At 39.5% G+C, this 20,095-nt stretch overlaps 1 protein-coding gene and 1 long non-coding RNA gene across 2 annotated transcripts; one reads left to right on the forward strand and one right to left on the reverse strand.

Annotated features, from left to right (window-relative positions):
- Window positions 1-2,799: 2,799 nt before the first annotated feature.
- Window positions 2,800-6,396, reverse strand: LOC589688 (glycoprotein 3-alpha-L-fucosyltransferase A-like). The gene has a single exon (XM_011681162.2). It carries the CDS (start codon window positions 5,492-5,494, stop codon window positions 4,061-4,063), a length of 1,434 nt encoding a protein of 477 aa, XP_011679464.1. The 5' UTR covers window positions 5,495-6,396; the 3' UTR covers window positions 2,800-4,060.
- Window positions 6,397-8,217: 1,821 nt separating this feature from the next.
- Window positions 8,218-9,723, forward strand: LOC115922380. Its single transcript, XR_004063441.1, has 2 exons — window positions 8,218-8,268; window positions 9,163-9,723. It is a non-coding gene; the product is annotated as an uncharacterized LOC115922380 (long non-coding RNA).
- Window positions 9,724-20,095: the final 10,372 nt, after the last annotated feature.

Here is a 20,095-nt window from a genome sequence, read left to right on the forward strand (position 1 = left end):
CCTAATTTGATGGTTGATTGATGCGACTTGGCTCCTTTGAATTGGGTCACTTGTTGTCGATCCCCTAAATATGATTTGAACCAATAAATAGTCATATTACTACAACCTATACAAGCTAGTTTATGTAGAAGTAGCTCATGGTCAACAGTATCAAAAGCCTTACGAAGATCTATGAAGGCAACTCCAGAAATTTCTTTGTTATCAATATTCAACGACCATTGATTTACAAGTTTTGCAAGGGCAGTAGCTGTTGAATGTTTAGGTCTAAAACCAGACTGATTAGGGTGTAATAATTGATTTACGTCCAAGAATTCACTGAGTTGTTGGTGGACGGCCCTTTCTATAATTTTACTCACGATAGGTAATATTGAAATGGGGCGGTAATTATTCAAAGAAGAAATATCTCCAGATTTGAATATTGGTACTACCTGAGCCTTGTTCCATTCACGTGGAACAACTCCTGTATCAGTTGATAAACTGAGTTTTTCTAGATAAACTGAGTTTACCAACTGATAAACTGTGTTTATCTATTGATAAACTCAGTTTATCTGAGAAAAACAGAGTTTATCTGGTTTTTACACAAAGTGCTTGCCATATACGCGCGCTGCATGAAATAGTCGTCACACTACATATCTCGCCATGACGACATATACTTTTTGGGAAGTCGACTTGGTGAGATAATTTATGTCGCTATTACGAGATGAACTTTTTTGTGAAGTCGACTTGGCAAGATAACTTATGTCGCCATGACGACATGAACTTTTTGCGAAGTCGACTTGGTAAGATAACTTATGTCGCCATGACGACATGAACTTTTTTGCGAAGTCGACTTGGCAAGATAATTTATTTCGCCATGTCGACTAATAAAAGTTGATAAGTCGACATGGTAGGTTAAATATCTTTACATGTCGACATGATATGGATATTAAGTCGACTTGACAAGATGAAATATCTCGTCATGTCGTCAAGTAGAATGGCACTTTAACGCTTCCGTACTAATGTATGCAGTTCGAGTTCTGTCTATTGAAATACTATTATCCTTATCAGGTGAATGAAATAATTTGTATAGAAGCACTTCACAAAGACGTTTGCATTAAATTTGGTTACATTACGAAAATGGCCTATTGCATGTAGTTGTTTTTGATAATACAAAGTCATGTAGTTCCCGGTAGTACATTACTACATTAATACTGAACACAGTCACAAAGGCATTACAAATCATGCTTGGATTACGTAATACATCATGTTCGCACATTTCCTTCCAGAGGCGATGGGCAGGGCTATTGAAATAATAATTGATATTGGTTGATTTAATGCTCTGTAAGTATGTCCTTATGCATCGTATATTTTTTTTAATATGACCGAAAAAGGATAATCAAACCTTTTGGTTTACTCTTTTTACTGTGAGCAATTGAGCCTTACAGTTAAATGCATACCATTAAAAAAGACATGTAATACATTCGAACATCACATTAAGTAATAAACCATTGCTTTACCAATTAAAACAGAAAACAAAAGCTTAAACATCATGTATTTTAAATAATAGAATAAAGACTATTTATTGCTGTAATTCGTGTGTTTTAAACATTGCGAAATCATAAATTTCTATAAAAACAATCACATTTGTTATGCAGATGGGTTTAGTTAAATTAAAAAGAATACATGGGTAAAATATGACCTCAATATCTGTAGCTTGTGTGAAAATAACAAACTCAAAGAGAGAGAAAGAGCGAGAGAGAGAGAGAGAGAGAGAGAGGAAGATGCGGAAATAGATAGATGCATGGAGAAAGTGAGAAAAAGTAAATGCACAGAAAAGGCCCATTTACACAGCCAATAAAATACATTTTGAAAAACCATCGGGTTTTTTAACTGCCATCTACACTACTGGAAAACCCATAAGAAACCGGAATAGTTTTTATTTTGGCATTCACACTGCTAAAACTCGGTGAAATTTCTGCCGCCGTTAAAAAAAAAAAACACTCTAGAGGTGGTTTTTAGACTAATATTTTGCATCGTCTTTGCCGGTGGTTGCTAAGCAACTTCTGATGAAACACCGAAATGTGAGAAAAGTCGATGATTTTTGTTTGCAGTGTGAATGCAGCTAAATAATAAGGTAAACCACTCCGGGGATACTATCTGCGCATGGGCAGATAAACGTAATTTAAACAAAACTCTAAAAAAAAAAAAAACTGTAAAAACCATAGAGCTATATCATATAGCTCTATGGTAAACACCCATCAAAGCAATTGCTGGATCCGTGCTCATGAACGTTATGTAATCATTATTCATTTATGCACCGGCGGTAAGTTCTATGATACACAGGATGAAGTATTGTTTTCAAGAGGGCAAACAAAAGGTATTGGTGAAGGACCTCCATCACTTTCGCAGTGTTTATTCTAAAATGCACAAAGTGGAACGTCTCTATGTGTAAAAGACCTGTAGATTTTTGGGGTCATTTGTACAAGTGCTATCTCCAAAATGGCTCATTCATTTGTATTTTGAGACGAATATTAATTGATTCGAGAGGCTCATAGATTTTGTTTCCAATCAGCACACGACTCGTGGCAAGGCAATTCATTACATCAATACATTAAAGTGAAATTCGATGAGTTGAAATGTACATTATGTGTAAATATTTCTTAACAGTGGCGGATTGAGAGTCCGCTGGCCGAGGGAGGGAGCAAAAGTCCGAGAAAAATTCTAAAAAAGAATGAGATCTGGAGTATTTTTTAGGGTGGAGCTTATAGCAGGCCTGAGAATTTTTGTTTTTAAATATCTAAAAATCTATGAAATTTTATTCAGATGGTTGAATAACAAAATATGAGTTGTATGCAGCCTACACATCAACAGGAATCAACTTATATTTGGCTATCACCCGACCTTTACGTATGCCTCTTTACCACATTTATCCGCCATCATGAGTGATGCGGTTTCTTGTATTATTTTAGTTGACACATGAAGGTCTGCCCTTTCAACGTTATTTTACCCTACAATGTAATTTATATATATATATATATATATATAAATTCCTTTTTTACAAGACAGCTAACTAATGTAATATCTATTGTTACACACTATTACCCTCCACATTTGTTATTAAGCTGCAATTGCACATTGATATGACATGAGGAAACATTGAATACAAAGAAACCAACTCAAAGGTATTGTTTTGCCAATAAAATTAATGTTCGGATTATGTAATACATCACTTCAAAAGGTGATGAACAGGGCTTTTTAAATTTTCCTTCTTTGGATTTTGGGGTATTTTTAGATCTCGTTATTATTGACATAGCATGGGCAAATCATATGTAAAATTTCAAAAAAAAATATGCAAACATACTCAATTATACATTTTCAAAAGATTGTGCAAATATATGCGAATGGGCAAAAAAACATAAGCAAATATATACATGATACTTACAAAATGCATAGACCTATTATGTATACTAAATCCCGATTTGAGGCTTGAATGCAGCGTTTATCCACTTCGATTCGCACAAGGCAAACAAATTACCTTTAATTTCTCTATCATATTTTTACTTTTCAGTTACCATCACTAACAAAAGTACACAATATCTTTTGAAAGCAGCACACGAATATTTTGAGGTCAAAGTGTCATATTTTCGATATTTCCCAATTAATATGCACGTGGGCTTTTCTCTACCACATTGTTTCCACAATATGTAAACTCTTTAGACAGACGATGAAAGAAGACTGTGGTAACCATGTTTTTTTGTCCAAATTACCATCCACCATAGTAACCATGGTTATCCTGGTACTTAATACTAGTAAATACACATAATAAATGGGCCTAAGTTCAAACAACCTCACTAAGCCTGGTTTTCAACTATGTGCTGTAACCTTTAATTAGTACGACAACTAGCTAAGTAAGGCTTTTATGGATATGAACCGATATTCATATACCTCAGTCGCACCGGAAAGCCGACTCCACGTCTACTTCAAACCGAGATCGATTCTTGGCCATGATTGTGTGGGGCATTTTTTCGTTCCGTCTGTTGTCGGTTAAAGCGATGGTATCGCTGTTGTGACTTAGTTACAATTAGGGGTTTGCTGGAATCTTCTTCTCTTTAATCATAGGTTGGTGAATATCAAAACCAAGAACTTCCTTCCTTTCTGTGGAATCTGTGCACTTGCCTTGCCACCAAGATCTGAAATCCGGCTCTCTCTTCTGCAACGAAATCTCCGGGAACACATGGACATGGATGAGCTTCCGCAAGAGGTAACATAGATTCACTTCCGGGGCGTACATGATGAAGAATCTCGACGAAAGACAGACAATTTTCCTGTTTTTTCTCCAATCAAAATACCGTTGGTACCTTTCCTCGTCTTTATCGAGTTCGTAGATGAACTCGACGAAGTGGCTCATGGAGCTAAAGTCCTCGAGATGGATGAAGGAATTGGGTGGAAGAACATGCTCGTAGTCTTCGCGAGTGGAGCCGTAAACGATTGGCACAATTCCATTCTGAAGACACGTCCTCCAAATCTTCTCTGTGATATATTCCCTGCATTCACTATTCTCAAACGCCAGGTAGAATTTGTAATCTCTCAGAACCTTAACGTCTGTCAATCGTCCCAAGTCGCCACACTCTCCAAAGGTATCGATGGGAAGGAACTTCTGCAGCTCCTTGACGAACTCACTACGTCGCCAGGATACATGGTGATAGCAGTTGGATGCCATCCAGGCAACTAGTTTGGTCTTCCTGGGAGCGGGAGGGGCATGGGCCAGCACTGAGGCGAGCGGTTTCCTTTGCAAGTAGCAATATGGAAAATAGAGGTCGGATTCCGAAGCGTAGGTCATGGTGAGATTATACGGGTTACCTACCCCTTCAGGAGGCGCGTACTCTTGGTCATGTTGGGGGCTCTCGCGGGACAAGAGCACCCATAGTTGACCGCGTGGTCGCTCCGCCATCAGCTGACTTAGATGAAGACCTTCATGCAGGGAGTCGACAAATACGAGGACGTCAGTCGATTTCATGAGTCTCTTCGTCAGATCAGCCTCACCGACGAATCTTGTCTCGATACTGCATGATTCCGAAAATGGACAAGAGAACCGAATCCATTTTGTCTGATGGTTCAAATCATTACCGAGCATGTGGTCACACCGCTTGCCACAGTACTTGATAATACGAATTAAACATTTTTCACGATTAGATATCATACTGCGTAGTAATTTCCCAACCAGGCGACTGTCTTTCACATTTAGATCCTTTTTCAATCCTAAAAAATTCAACATCTTTTCAACGTCCATATTGAGTACCTCATCTTCGATGTGCCCGAGGCTTCTCTTCAGTGTTCTCGTGGTGAAATTATCAAATTTTTTCGAGATGAAATCATCATCTCTTTTCGTGATAAAATCATCTCTTTTCGTGGTGAAAACATCATCTTTAAGATATGTAAAGACGAGATGCCACGTAATGCCTAGACATAACGAGATCATACATGTTTTAATCAACAAGGATTTGGGTACCTTCATTCTGAGACGGAGTAAAAAGATCTATGAAGACTCCAATGAGTTATCTTGAAGCAAGAGTCATATGCACGTGGTGGTAGTACCTATAGCTGTGATGTTGTACAATTTCATCATCATGCACGACACTCTTTCCAAGCACATCCAATGACAGTTTCGTTTAATTTGGAAATGAGAACTCCGAAATCTCCTCAGCTCTGTCACCGATTTACCATCAGTTTGCCACTGACTGTAGCATAATGAGGAGAGCGAATGACCAAGCGAAAAGGTCGGTTCTTCAAAACATGTCATATTGTAGACTATCTAGTACGTAATTATCTGTTGACCTGATCAGACCCTTGCAGCAGTATACCACCGATCTCAGAAGCTAACGGAGAAATTACATTAATTTAATATACTCTCAACAAGTACGTTGTGCAAAGGGAATTTAATCATTCAGCGCTATTACGTCACTGAAGACCAGAATAATAGGATAATGTGTAATGGAGGTAATGCAAATGGCCAATACACCTCCTTTTGTTGTCTCCACTAAGCAAACTTGTTTGCACAAGGGTTTCCTTGTCCAATCCCTTGAATATTCACGACACTTTCGAGAATGGTTCTTTTTCAAACTGGTATATATAACACCCTCTGTACCCTAATTATATACAAATATATATTGTCGTTGAGAAGGACTGCAGATTACTTTCTAGTGTTTTGGAAGATTGTAACATATTTGATATATCATTTTGGGGGATTAGATATTAACATTTAATAATTCAATTCAATTCAATTCAATTCAATTTGATTTGATTTATTCAAGTCCATTAAAAAAGTACATTGAAAACATAATTACATTTAGGATACCCAGTATATTATACATTGAACTTTAAATACACAATTAAAAAGAGAAGTAAAGACAAGAGTAAAAAATGAACATGTTTACAGCAAAGAAAAAGATAATGAAACATGAAATGGAAAACTGCAAAAGAACCAAATAAAGGTTCTGTCGAGGCAGTCCCCAGCCTAATAAAGTACCTAAGTTTGTACTGATAAAGACTTAAAAAGGGTTCTAGGACAATTACCCCCTGGGCAAACACCCCCCGGAAAGTTACCCCCCGGAAAACTACCCCCCAAGGACAATTACCCCCCGGAGAATTACCCCCGGATAATTACCCCCCGAGGACAATAACCCCCTAAGGACAATTACCCCCCGGAAAATTACCCCCCGGAGAATTACCCCCCGAGGACAATTACCCCCCGGAAAATAACCCCCCGGAGAATTACCCCCCGAGGACAATTACCCCCAAGGATAATTACCCCCCGGAAAACTACCCCCCGGAAAATTACCCCCGAGGACAATTACCCCCCCCCCCCCCCCCCGGGGACAATCAGGATTCAATAGCAAAAGACGATCTGTCACGTTAAGAGATGCTGTGAAGGCTACGAGCCCATAATCCCGTGCATGAACCCACATTCGTTCAAATACTTGCGCGTGATCTTCCTCATTACTACACATTTTTCTTTAACTATAATCTATGCAACAACACTGTGGTTGCTGTTTTCTACGAAGGATTTCTCTTGTGCAGCGTTATTTCAACTTTTTGTTCGACACGATGCCCTCTTAAGAAATGAAAAGTTTCGCCCAATCTTAAATTCTTTACAAACTATTTATTTTGCATCACTCTGGCACTCGTCAAGTGCTATGTACACACGTATGGGCACATTTGTTTCTTGATTTAGTGAACGAGCAAGAAAAACAAGGACAAGACATTTTCAAAATGGTAAAACATAATGTTGTAATCAACACACTAGCACAGATTTAAGGTATGCGGGCGCCTTACCGCCGAATGTACACGAATATAAAGTGAAATATTCGGTCATGACCTTGATACACGAATATGAGGATATTCGGGCCTCTCGTTGCCTTGATTCATCATGTTTATAATTGTGATGAGTGTGGTAACAATGTGATGTCGAAATAAAAGATATATATTCGCAAAATATTGTCAGTGAGCAAGGAAGAAAGATATTTTATTATTTGTTTACATTTTATTTTCTCATGAAAATAAATACTCTACCCGTTTCTGATATTTGTTTTTCACAAAATCAACGTTTGCCAAAAAAATTGTCATGTAACTAACATTCTCTTGCGGCACCCCAGTTGAAAAAACGCTGCTCTGGAATTACAAAATCATTGAGATGAATGTACCCAAGTGCGGATACTTATTTTCTTTTAATATGGCACCGTACATACCATATATTTAACTTGAAGGCAATTTTTATTTCAAAATAAATTACAGTACAAGAAAACATATTTTAGTTCACCATATATATATATATATTACATTACATTTATAAACATGAAGAGAACCTTAATTTTGGAATAGATCATGGATGAGGGCCCATTATACATACAAAGACAAATATACGATCAGCTGATTAGAAAAGTTACAGAGGATGCATAAATAATGATATCTTACATCCTAATTTCTTTGTTGGGCCATTTTTGGGGAGACTAGCTGTCTTAACGCGTACTCATCTGCGCGCAATGTATTGTTAAATTTCTAAGAAATGTAAATTCCGTACTTTGATTTGATACATGCGTCTTCTGGCAATACGTGCCTTCACGGTTGTTTCATCGCAAAGCATGCCGGGACATAATTCTAGTCCATTTTCACCTTCGCCGTGATCAGCTGTCCTGTTGCAAACAACGGGATTCGTATCGAATCAACATCATAATCTTGTACATAGTCCGCTATTCTGCAGTGATTTTCTTCCAATCCAGTATCATTTGTACGGTAAGAAAACCAAAGTGTGTGGTTATTCATTTTTATGACTAATAAAGCTGATAATACGACGTAATGAGAGTGGACCGAGATCCAACTTTAGTAAATGTAGGCCTAGATCTAGTCCCATATGTTCAAATGTGTGTGCATTTTAAGTAGACTGATTGTCTTTTAAGCTGCTTAAGTACACTCGTCTCGTGTTTTAGGTAGAAATGTACAGTAATATGAGATTTATGTCTCATGAAATATGAATAGACTTTCTAGATCCTATAATTGATTATGGAATAGGGTCTACTAGAATGGCCAACAGTTAGGCCTAGAAAGTGATTGCAATTAGAAATTATAAATGTAAGAAAGTACAAGAGGCCATGAAAACGATAGATTTTTTCGATCTGGATCTGAATATAATAGTCTGATATCAATGAGCTCTACTTGAGGATCTACATGACGGGGGCGTACGGAGGATTTTTTCGAGGGGGGGGGGGGCCGGGGGGTAAAATTTGAAAATTACGCAGTCAATTTCACAACGACTCGGCCAGCCGGTGAATAAGCCGGGGGTGGTAAGAGCACCTTTTTTTTTCCTTTTTTTCCCCGAAAATATGAAATTTGGGAGACCGATATTTTGTTCAGTTGGTGGGGGGTAAGGTCACCTTTTTTGGGTCACCCTTTAGCACAAAAAATGTTTAATTTATTTTTGTTATTAAAAAAGTGAGGGGGGGGGGGTTCCTCAAAAACACACACACACATAGTCTAAACAAAATTGGAGGAGGGGGGGGGGGGGGTTCAACCCCCGAAACTCCCTCCCCCCTGCATACACGTCTGCTACATGATCTAGTGTTGAAGAAGTGATCAGGGTTCTTTGGTCACAAACTTAAATTTGATTTTCTTTTCCCTTTTATTTATCAGTTGCAGCATCATCGAACACTATGACCCATGAATCAGAAGATAACGTAGATGCTACGAGAGAGCTCATTTCACAATGGACAACAGAAGTGTTACGTGACTTTCTACAAGGAGGGGACTCAAGCTTGGAAATCGAGTACCGGTAGTCATTATTTTATGGGTGTTCTCTGCCTTGACTCTGGGGGTACTGTTCAGCCATCCGAGGTAGAGATAAACTGGACGATGGATGGAGAGGGGGCGGGGGGGGGGGGGGAGAAAGGCATGCAGACTGCAGAGCTGGTCGTCTACTATGTATAGAGACATTTGTGTGTACCTAGTAGATAAGGACCCTCCATCACTAGAGGGAAGAATGAGAGACTACAAAGAGGTAAAGGCATTTAGTTATTTTGCCAGTTTCTGGTTAGGGAGATATTTTTTTCATCTCGTGGGAGAAAGCTGTCTGTAATTCAAAATCATTTGATACTTGAATAAATTTAGTTCATTTTCTAGACTGTTTCATGTCAAACCGTTGATTCTACTTTCTTGTGAGTATAGTCAGAGAGATAGAGAAGTAACACGAGTAAAGAATGAAAAAGAAGCTAATATTTGAACGAGGAGGAGAAAATGGAGATTACGTTGTTGCCCATAGAGTTGGAATAATTGTTCTTACCACTTTTTATTAAATGATTGTGACCATTTGGTTTATTGTTTGTACATAAAGGTCATATGTTATAAGAACTGTATTGATCAATCTAAAGAGTCTTATAGATTGATTAATACAGTTTTGAGATGATGATGATGATTGTGATGATGAACGAGAAGGAGAAGAGGAGGAACATATCATGAGTTGATGGAGAAAAGATTGATAGAGGGGTTATCATTACAGAGAGAGAGAAAGAGAGATGGACTAACATGAGGAAGGGAGAGCAAGAATGGAGGCTATGACATAGGGGAAGAGATAGAAATCAAAATTATATTTATACTAACATTTACTAAATTAGAATAGTAAATTAGAAGATAAAGCTAAAGGAAAGAATGCAAACTAAAATTAAGCAAAGACCATCACAATATCGTTTACATTATAATATAAATTAAGTAAAGGTACATGGAAACGTGTACATTTGTAAAATTTAATCTCTTGTTCTCTTAGATCTTCCTCTTCACACCTAATTCTTGCTCTCCCTCTCTATCTCTCCCTCCCCTCTCTGTCTCTTTCTCTCTCCTCTCTCCTTATTATCACTCTTTCTCTTTCATTAAGCGTCGACATCTCTCTCGATGCCTCTCTCTGTTTCTATGATTTTTCTCTCGTTAAATATTTAAAACATCAGGTCTGTCTGACCTTCCTCTCTTGAATAAATCATGAATAACTTCAACTCGGCGTCCTACATACAGTAATGATTGCTTAGTACTCATCTACAACCTTCTCTGTGTTGTTTTATTTTGATTCAATACACGTGGCATATTAAGTCCAACTTCACAAAGGTGGAATGGATACAGAGCGAGAGGGGTGGGTGAAATCTCCTCCTAGGAGGATACATGTACGTCAAGCAAAAAGATTTGGCAGATGGGTACGAGGGCTTTGAATGTGAGCTACGAATATAAATATAATTTATACACAACCCCTGTACGAAACAAATCTATTCCGTCATAAATAACTAAGAAAATGAAAGTTCATGACATTTTCTCTAAATAGCAATTAGAAGAGGAGCTCGCATTATACGTCACAGTGTTACAAATTCCCTGGGTGTAATTGTCCTCGGGCCGCGGTAATGGTGTTTCGGGGGGGGGGGGGGGTAATTGTCCTCAGGGGGGTAGTTGTCCTCGGGTGGTAATTGTCCTCGGGGGTAGTTGTCCTCGGGGGTAATTGTCCTCGGGGGGTAATTGTCCTCGGGGGTAGTTGTCCTCGGGGGGTAATTCTCCGGGGGGTAATTTTCCGGGGGGTAATTGTCCTTGGGGGGTAATTGTCCTCGGGGGGTAATTCTCCGGGGGTAAATTTCCAGGGGGTAATTGTCCTTGGGGGGTAGTTTTCCGGGGGGTAATTTTCCGGGGGGTGATTGCCCAGGGGGTAATTGTCCTGATACGCTTAAAAAGCATAGTGATATTATGGCATAAAAGTTATAAAAGTTATACAAGTTGGGATGGATTAATTATTTTGCAGAGAGTATGTGAATAAAAAGTCCTAAAGTTTCATTTTAAACGAATTAAGAAATTATTTTTTTTTTAACATGAGAGAGAGAGAGTTCCATATCGAAGGTCCTTTGTATTTGAAAGAAAAAGATGATGCTGTATTTTTCCATTTTTTGACATAATAATTTTCCGGATTTCTAGTATTATAATAATTATAATTTATTCCTATATTAAAGACCATTTTTTTAAGATACAGGAGTCATTCAATATTATTGATAGATTGTGAGCAGATTAAGTTTTTTTTAAATAGTGGTTATGAAGGAGCAGTATAGTCAGACATTAAACATATTCTTACAATTTTTTGTTGCAATTTCAACAATCCAAGGAGCCTACTTGGATACGTATTGGCCCATCCAACATTGAACTGCATTAAATAAGGTAAAATCATTGAATTACTGATACGGTAACATTTAAATCTTTTCTGGCAAGAAGTGGCGCAGTTTGCTGATGACACCAATATTTCGTGATATTTGTTTTGATATCGTAAATATATGTTAAATCTATGATAAATGCTGATCTATACTAACTCCTAAGAAACTTGTAGATTGGAGACGTTTTATTATTACATTATTCATACTAATATTAATGTAAGGAGGTCGTTGGTGGCGGGCGTTAGAACCGTGACCTTCACCCCGTTCCCACCCCGCTTATAGGTAAGCAAGGTTTAGTTATTATGTGTGTTTAAGTTGTTATATTTGATAATATTGCTATTATGTTTTGTTCATATCCTGGTTTAAACGAATTAGTATCATTATAAGGCTTAAAAATATGTTCAAAGAACATGATATTTGTTAACAGAAAGGTGTAATTTAAGGCGATATTGTTGTTACGTAATGCTCAGAGGGTGTGACTTCTCAATGTACAAGTAGATTACACCAGGGATATCCCTGATTACACGTAGAGGAAATGGATGCGTAGGCTATGCCTGCACGGGTACGTGTAGAATGCATTTGTGTGTACGGTCGATTGGGCCTTGGAGTGTGACTATTGTAGTCGGGAACTTGGGCGCTAATGAATATGTATTAGGTTTTGGTGTAGAGAAACCTGATTAACGAAGAATTATGATCTTTTAAGTTTGATTAATTATGTTAGGAATTCGTTATTGATCCAGCTTATACACTTTGGGCATTTGCAATGTCTTAAGTTAATGTCATTAACGATTCAAATGTTTTAGTGTAGTGAGCACTGATTACCTATTTTTGTCATTATTTTGAAAGATGTGTCGTTGTTTATTTTTGTAATTGATAACTGTTTATCATTACTTGACCCCGTTCCCACCCCGCTTATAGCGGTGTGTCCTTTACAGAATAAAGAGCACCAACTCTACTCCCCAGGCTGCCATTGTCATCTGTATTGTCCGAGGCGAGGTCTACCCCCACTCATTCCGGCTACCCGTCACAATCTACCCTCCTACATTAAGATTGGTTAATATATTTTCTGTAATTGTATTTTGCTTACGATGAAAGTATATTAGGCCTAAGCTAGATTTATAATATTAAAGTTAAAGACCAGTTTTGGAAACGCTCCAATTTCAAAAAATGAGATGGAAGCTCTCATTACCAATCATGTGAAAGAATATGTTTTGACTAATACATGATGATAAAAAATTTGCCGGGAAACCGCCTGCTAATTCATATATTTGGTATATTTGTTTCTCTCATGGACTGTGAGAGATATAGGGTAGTCCCATATACATCTTTCTGTGTATAGTGCTTGTAACTTTACGAAGAATGGGCCAAATTTCTTATCATTTTGATGATTCCAGAACCTTGCAGATGCCAGATGCTAGATGATCAACCTTTTCTGATCGATTCCACAACCTTTCTTTCACAATGCAATCGCATGACCATAACTGGTCTTTACCTTTAAGAGATAACCTATTACAATTAGACCACTGTGAAACATGGCGTAATCAACTCCTCGTTAGTTTATTCAGATCATCAATGTAGGTAATCAGGTGTTTCCGATCTCATTTGTCAGCGACAAGGATACGTCCATCTCTGGACCAAGATGCTTTGACTTTCTCCGATAATCTTGCCTGTTCCATTAGCTCCCGGTTATAGCTTGTGTTAAATCTTCTTGGATTGATTTGAGTTTACCCTTGAGTTTCCTGCGGTTCGAGATGACTTGCTGGCGGTTCCTGTAGGATTTGAATTTGGCTATCCCTATGAGTATGATTGGCCGAGCTTGATTTCTTTCACGATGTTTTTTTTACTTCCGAGCCGTTTCGATGCGGCGTACGCTAAGCAGCCTTTTCACACACAGCTAAAATTCTATAAACATGACTAGTATAAACGTGTTTCGAACGTGTTTAAACTAATCACGAGCCTTTCACACACAGAAATTTCGGTGCGATCGTTAATTGTTTCGTGATTAACTACTGCTCGTAAAATGCGCAGTAGTGCCATTGCGCATTGAAGGTCATGTCATGTCAATCAAAGCGCACGCTCCATCCAGTTTAAACACGTTTAAACAAGAATTTCCTTTCACACACAAAATGTCAAGCTCTCTAGATACGAACTTCGTATCTGCAGCCTGCTTTTAGGGGCGTATGGATCGCGACTTCGTATCTATCCCAACATCGTATAAACGATGTTCACACTGGGAAATTTTGTTTATAAACATGTTTAAAATTTTACGATGATTCTAATCATCACTAGATACGATGAATTTTAGCTGTGTGTGAAAAGGCTGCAAGATCATCCCTTGTTAGCGGTACTCCGACTCTCCGAGGGTATCATTGGAGTTACGCAACATGATCTTGTCGATATTCTCCTCTGCATGGGTGTTCCTCAAAACCAAAGAAAAGGAGGCAATTCCTGCTTTAATACTGCTCTTATTGATCTAACTTATATCGCAATGACTTGATCTGCTCACTTTCAATTCCAGTTGACGATGATGTTTTTCAATTTCTTTAGATTTTTTTGCCAGCTTCTGCTTCGAGATATAATAAAGGCAATTTAGATAATTACTTGATAAAATATAACAAAGGACTATGTTTAACATTTTGAAAACAAAAAGCAAAATGAATGGTAGAAGTCTTTAAACTGATTTGAAGTATGAATCGATGTCACATTTAAATTCTAAAACAAAAGCAAAGGTTAATGAAAAACAGGTAAAAGCTTTGATTGATATGCTTAGATAATGCTTAAATTTTATATCCATATATTATTTTATTGTGAACATTGTAGATATTATGTGAAAGAAATTTCCCTGAAATGGGCTTTAAAATGCCTGATACCAGTGTATAAAAGCAAACTAAGCTAACAATTGACATAATAATAATATAATTAAATCGGTGCTTATAAAGCGCTTACCACCGAAGTCTCTTTACGCGCTATAACAAACAAAATACAATGATAAACAATTACATGTTAAATAAAACGAAAAATTACGAATAAACCTACAAATTACAATACATTTGAAATATACATCAATGTGAACAGAGAAGGTTAATCATCAAAAGCAATTTTGAATAAAATTAATGTGTCTTCAGACAAGTTTTGAATTTAGTTGACAGTCTGACCGTTTTTGACATGTAAAGGTAGATTGTTCCAAAGTTCAGCAGAAGATGGAATACAGTACTTTGATTACTGACGGGGCTACCCTGTTTAAATAAAACGGAAGAAATAAATAAATAAAGAGCGATGACCATAAGAAAGAACTGACACCGAAGTAGACACGAGGTTTAATTGTGAAGATGACCGTATATTGCGTGAGGGTTTGTATTCCTGGATTTAATAGTTCTTGCAGATAAAATTGGTGCCAATTCATGAATACAGTACATGTATAAGTTAAAACCAAGATGTTGTACAACCAATGCAATTTGCAAAGTACTAGAGTGATGTGTTCAGAAGAATGTGTGCGTGTTACAAGCCTGCATGGCAGCAGAGTTTTGGAATCTCTGGAGTCCGGAAGGCCATAAAGAAGGCTATTGCATTGATCTAGACGGCAGGCCCGGATCCAGGGGGGGGGGGGGCCGAGCGGGCCTTGGCCCCCCCCCCCGGCAAAAAAAAAAAAAAAAAAAAAAGAGAAGAAAGGAAAAAAGGGAAAGGGAAAGAGGAGAGAAAGGGAAAGAAAGAAGAGAGAGAAGAAAAGAAAAGGGGGAAGAAGGAGATCGGGGGGGGGGGGCGAAAGGGCCTTTCCACCCAGGCTGTTCCCCCCCCCCCCCCCAATCAAAAAAATAATAGAGAAGGAAGGAAAGGGAAAGAAAAAAGGAAAATAGGAGATACTGGCGTACTGATAGAGGGGGGAGGGGGGGGGGGGGCTTGGGGGAAATCAAATTCAAACGTGTTTTATTTCTAATTCCATAATTGTGGATTACAAATAATGCTGAAATTACATAATTTCGGAGATTTTTCCTCACTTTTTAGTAAATTATACTTTTGTATGCGTTTGTTGGAAAATGACAAATTCCTAAATTTACAGCCAGGCAAGAAATACGATTCTTGAGATTCCTACATGTCAGGGACAGAGGAACGGCGGGAATCGGGAGCCTCAAGCCCCCCCCCCCCCCCCCCACACTTTAACAACAAAAGTATATTAAAGAGAAATTAAAAAAAAAAGAAAGAGAGCAAGAAAGAAAGAATAGTTAACTGCCAGTGTTAACAAATAAAGAGGCATCAAAATATGATCATCTGACCGTGATTAAATGCCTAAAACCCCTAAGCTTCCGGGGCATCTACCCCCTGGATTCCACCTAGGGCCCTAAGGTGGGCCCTTCGATGCTCATCTGACGGTTATTTAATGCCTAAAACCCCTGATTTTGGGGGGCTCCGCCCCCTGGATCCCACGCCAAATAGTGTCCTGCCAGTGACACAAAATAATAAGGATTATAACAAAATGCTCATCTGACCGTAAATAAACGCCTAAAACCCCTGAGCTTCCGGGGCTCTGCCCCCTGGATTCCACCTTGGGCCCTAAGACGGGCCCTTCGATGCTCAGTTGACGGTAATTTAATGCCTAAAACCCCTGATTTTGGGGGGCTTTGTCCCCTTGACCCCACGCCTAAGTGTCCTGCCAGTGTGACAAAATAAGGATTATAAAAAATGCTCATCTGACCGTAATTAAACGCCTAAAAACCCCGAGCTTCCGGGGGCTCCACCGACTCGACCCCACCAGGGGCCCTAAGGCGGGCCCCTGAATGCTTGTCTGACCGTAATTATTGCCTTAAACGTCTGAGCTTCCGGGGTCGGACAAGGTATCAAAATGTGTTAATCTGACCGCAGGCGCGTAGCCAGAGGGGCGGTGGGGGCGGTACCCAAACAATCACCGCCCACCCCCCCCCCCTAAAAAAAAAGAGGAGAGAAAAGGAAGAGGACGTAGAAAGAAAAAGGAGCAGACAAAGAACATCAAAGAACATAAAATTCAGACAAAGATTAGTGTAGAGAACGATACAACGCATCGTCTTCTTTCTCTAATAATTTAATGAAACGTAAAAGCCCCCGCGCTTTGCGCGGGAGGGGGGAAACTGAATTCAGACGAGGATTATTTTCGAGAACGGTACAACGAATAGTCTTCTTTCTCTAATGATTTAATGAATCGTAAAAGCTTCCGATCTTCGCGCGGAAGGGGGAAAACTGAATTCAGACGAGGATTAAGAGTCGAGAAAATATGTACAACGAATCGTCTTGTTTCTCTAATGATTTAATGAATCGTAAAAGCTTCCGCGCTTCGCGCGGGAGGGGGAAAACTGAATTCAGACGAGGATTAAGAGTCGAGAAACGTACAACGAATCGTCTTGTTTCTCTAATGATTTAATGAAACGTAAAAGCATCCGCGCTTCGCGCGGGAGGGGGGAACCTGTATTCAGACGAGGATTAAGAGTCGAGAACTGTACAACGAACCGTCTTGTTTCTCTAATTATTTAATGAAACGTAAAAGCTTCCGCGCTTCGCGCGGGAGGGGTGAACCTGAATTCAGACGAGGATTATTTTCGATAACGGTACTATGAATCGTCTTCTTTCTCTAATAATTTAATGAATCTTAAAAGCTTCCGCGCTTCGCGCGGGAGGGGGAAAACTGAATTCAGACGAGGATTAAGAGTCGAGAAATGTACAACGAATCGTCTTCTTTCTCTAATGATTTAATGAATCGTAAAAGCTTCCGCGCTTCGCGCAGGAGGGGCCGGGGGGGCGGTGAAAATGAATTCAGACGAGGATTATTTTCGAGAACGGTACTATGAATCGTCTTCTTTCTCTAATAATTTAATGAAACGTCAAAGCTATCGCGTTTCGAGGAGGGGGAGGGGGAAACTCGCCCCTCCCTGCACCCCCCCCCCCGCATTACGTCACTGCTGGTCACCATTACGTTCCAATTTTTGGCTCGCATAATTTCAAATTTGGCCCCCCCCCCCCCTAAGAAATCCTGGATCCGCGCCTGCTAGACGGTATGTGATAAATGCGTGTATAAGCGTTTCGGTAGATTTTTGATCAAGAACATTTCTAATACGAACTATCTTGTACAAGACATATGAAGCTGAGCGACGAATATTTGGTATATTCATGTAATCATCCATCCTAAGATCATTTTCAAAGATGACACCAAGGTTGCGTGCACTTTTGGCAGGTTGTATCGGAACATAGCAATTTCGACAAGTGATATTAATGGGAGGACTCTCTGAATCGAGATGTTACATGAATAATCCGTTTTATCCTTATTTATTTTCAAATCATTAGCAGTGGACAAAGCTTTGATATCAATTTTACATTTTTCAAGTTTGGTAATGACAGAATGGTCGGAATCACGTTTCAAAACAACATAAACTTGGGTGTTATCTGCAGGCGCGGATCCAGGATTTCTTAGGGGGGGGCCCAAATGTGAAATTATGCGAGCCAAATATTGGTACGTAATGGTGACCAGCAGTGACGTAATGCGGGGAGGGGGGTGGGTGCAGGGAGGGGCGATTTCCCCTCCCTCTTGACGTTTCATTGAATTATTAGAGAAAGAAGACGTTTCGTTATACCGTTTTCGAAAATAATCCTCGTCTAAATTCAGTTTTTCCCCGCCCGCGCAAAGCGCGGGAGCTTTTACGATTCATTAAATTATTAGAGAAAAAAGACGATTCGTTGTACAGTTCTCGACTCTAAATCCTCGTCTGAATTCAGGTTCCCCCCCCCCCACTCCCGCGCAAAGCGCTGAAGCTTTTGCAATTCATTAAACCATTAGAGAAAAAAAAACGACTCGTCGTACAGTTCTCGACTCTAAATCCTCGTCTGAATTCAGGCCCCCCCCTCCCGCGCGAAGCTTTTAAGTTTCATTAAAAGCATTAGAGAAAGAAGACGATTCGTTGTACCGTTTTCGAAAATAACCCTCGTCTGAATTTAGTTCCTCCCCCCCCCCCAACTCCCGCGCGAAGCGCGGAAACTTTTGCATTTCATTAAATCATTAGAGAAACAAGACGATTCGTATTACCTTTCTCGACTCTGAATCCCAGTCTGAATTCAGTTTTTCCCCTACCGCGCGAAGCGCGGAATTTTTGACGTTTCATAAGATTATGAGAGAAAGAAGATGATTCGCTGTACCGTTCTCGACTCTTAATCCTTGTCTGAATTCAGTTCCCCCCTCCCCTCGTGCGCGAAGCGCGGAAGCTTTAACGTTTCATTAAATCATTAGAGAAACAAGACGATTCGCTGTACCGTTCTCGACTCTTAATCCTTGTCTGAATTCAGTTCCCCCCTCCCCTCGTGCGCGAAGCGCGGAAGCTTTAACGTTTCATTAAATCATTAGAGAAACAAGACGATTCGCTGTAGAGTTCTCGACTCTTAATCCTCGTCTGAATTCAGGCTCCCTCCTCCCGCGCGAAGCGCGGAAGCTTTTAAGTTTCATTAAATCATTAGAGAAAGAAGACGATTCGTTGTACCGCTCTCGACTCTTAATCCTTCTCTAAATTCGCCCCCCCCCCTCCCGCGCGAAGCGCGGAAGCTTTAAGTTTCATTTAAATCATTAGAGAAAGAAGACGATTCGTTGTACCGTTCTCGAAAAATATTTCTCGTCTGAATTTAGTTTCCCCCCCCCCCTCCCGCGCGAAGCGCGGAAGCTTTTAGGTTTTATTAAAATCATTAGAGAAAGAAGATGATCCGTTATACTGTTCTCGATAATAATCCTCGTCTGAATTCAGTTTTTCCCCTACCGCGCAAAGCGCGGAATTTTGTACGTTTCATAAGATTGTGAGAGAAAGAAGACGATTCGCTGTACCGTTCTCGACTCTTAATCCTTGTCTGAATTCAGTCCCCCCCCCCTCCCCTCCTGCGCGAAACGCGGAAGTTTTGACGTTTTATTAAATCATTAGAGAAAGAAGACGCCATTCCTCGGGCCCTGCCATGTAGGAATCTCAAGAATCACATTTCTTGCCTGGCTGTAAATTTAGGAATTTGTCACATAAAAACGTATAATTTACTAAAAAGTGAGGAAAAATCTCTGAAATTATGTCATTTCAGCATTATTTGTAATCTACCGTTATAGAATTAGAAATAAACCACGTTTAAATTTGATTTCCCACAAGCCCCCTACCCCCTATCAGTTCGCCAGTATCTCCCCTTTTTCTTTTTTCTTTCCCTTTCCTTCCTTCTCTCTTATTTTTGTGATGGGGGAGGGGGGGCAACAGCCTGGGAGGCAAGGCCCTTTCGGCCCCCCGATCTTTTTCTTCCCCCTTTTCTTTTCTTCTTCCTCTTCTCTCTTTCCCTTTCTCTCCTCTTTCCTTTCCCTTCTTTTCCTTTCTTCTCTCTCTCTTTTTTTTTTGCGGGGGGGGGGGGGCCAAGGCACGCTCGGC

This window comes from Strongylocentrotus purpuratus, unplaced genomic scaffold (genome assembly GCF_000002235.5).
Source record: "Strongylocentrotus purpuratus isolate Spur 01 unplaced genomic scaffold, Spur_5.0 spur5_scaffold_11, whole genome shotgun sequence".
NCBI classification, from domain to species: domain Eukaryota; kingdom Metazoa; phylum Echinodermata; class Echinoidea; order Camarodonta; family Strongylocentrotidae; genus Strongylocentrotus; species Strongylocentrotus purpuratus.

Coding starts and splice junctions, on each gene's coding strand:
- LOC589688 (XM_011681162.2), bottom strand. CDS start 5,494: ATGAAGGTACCCAAATCCTTGTTGATTAAAACATGTATGATCTCGTTA.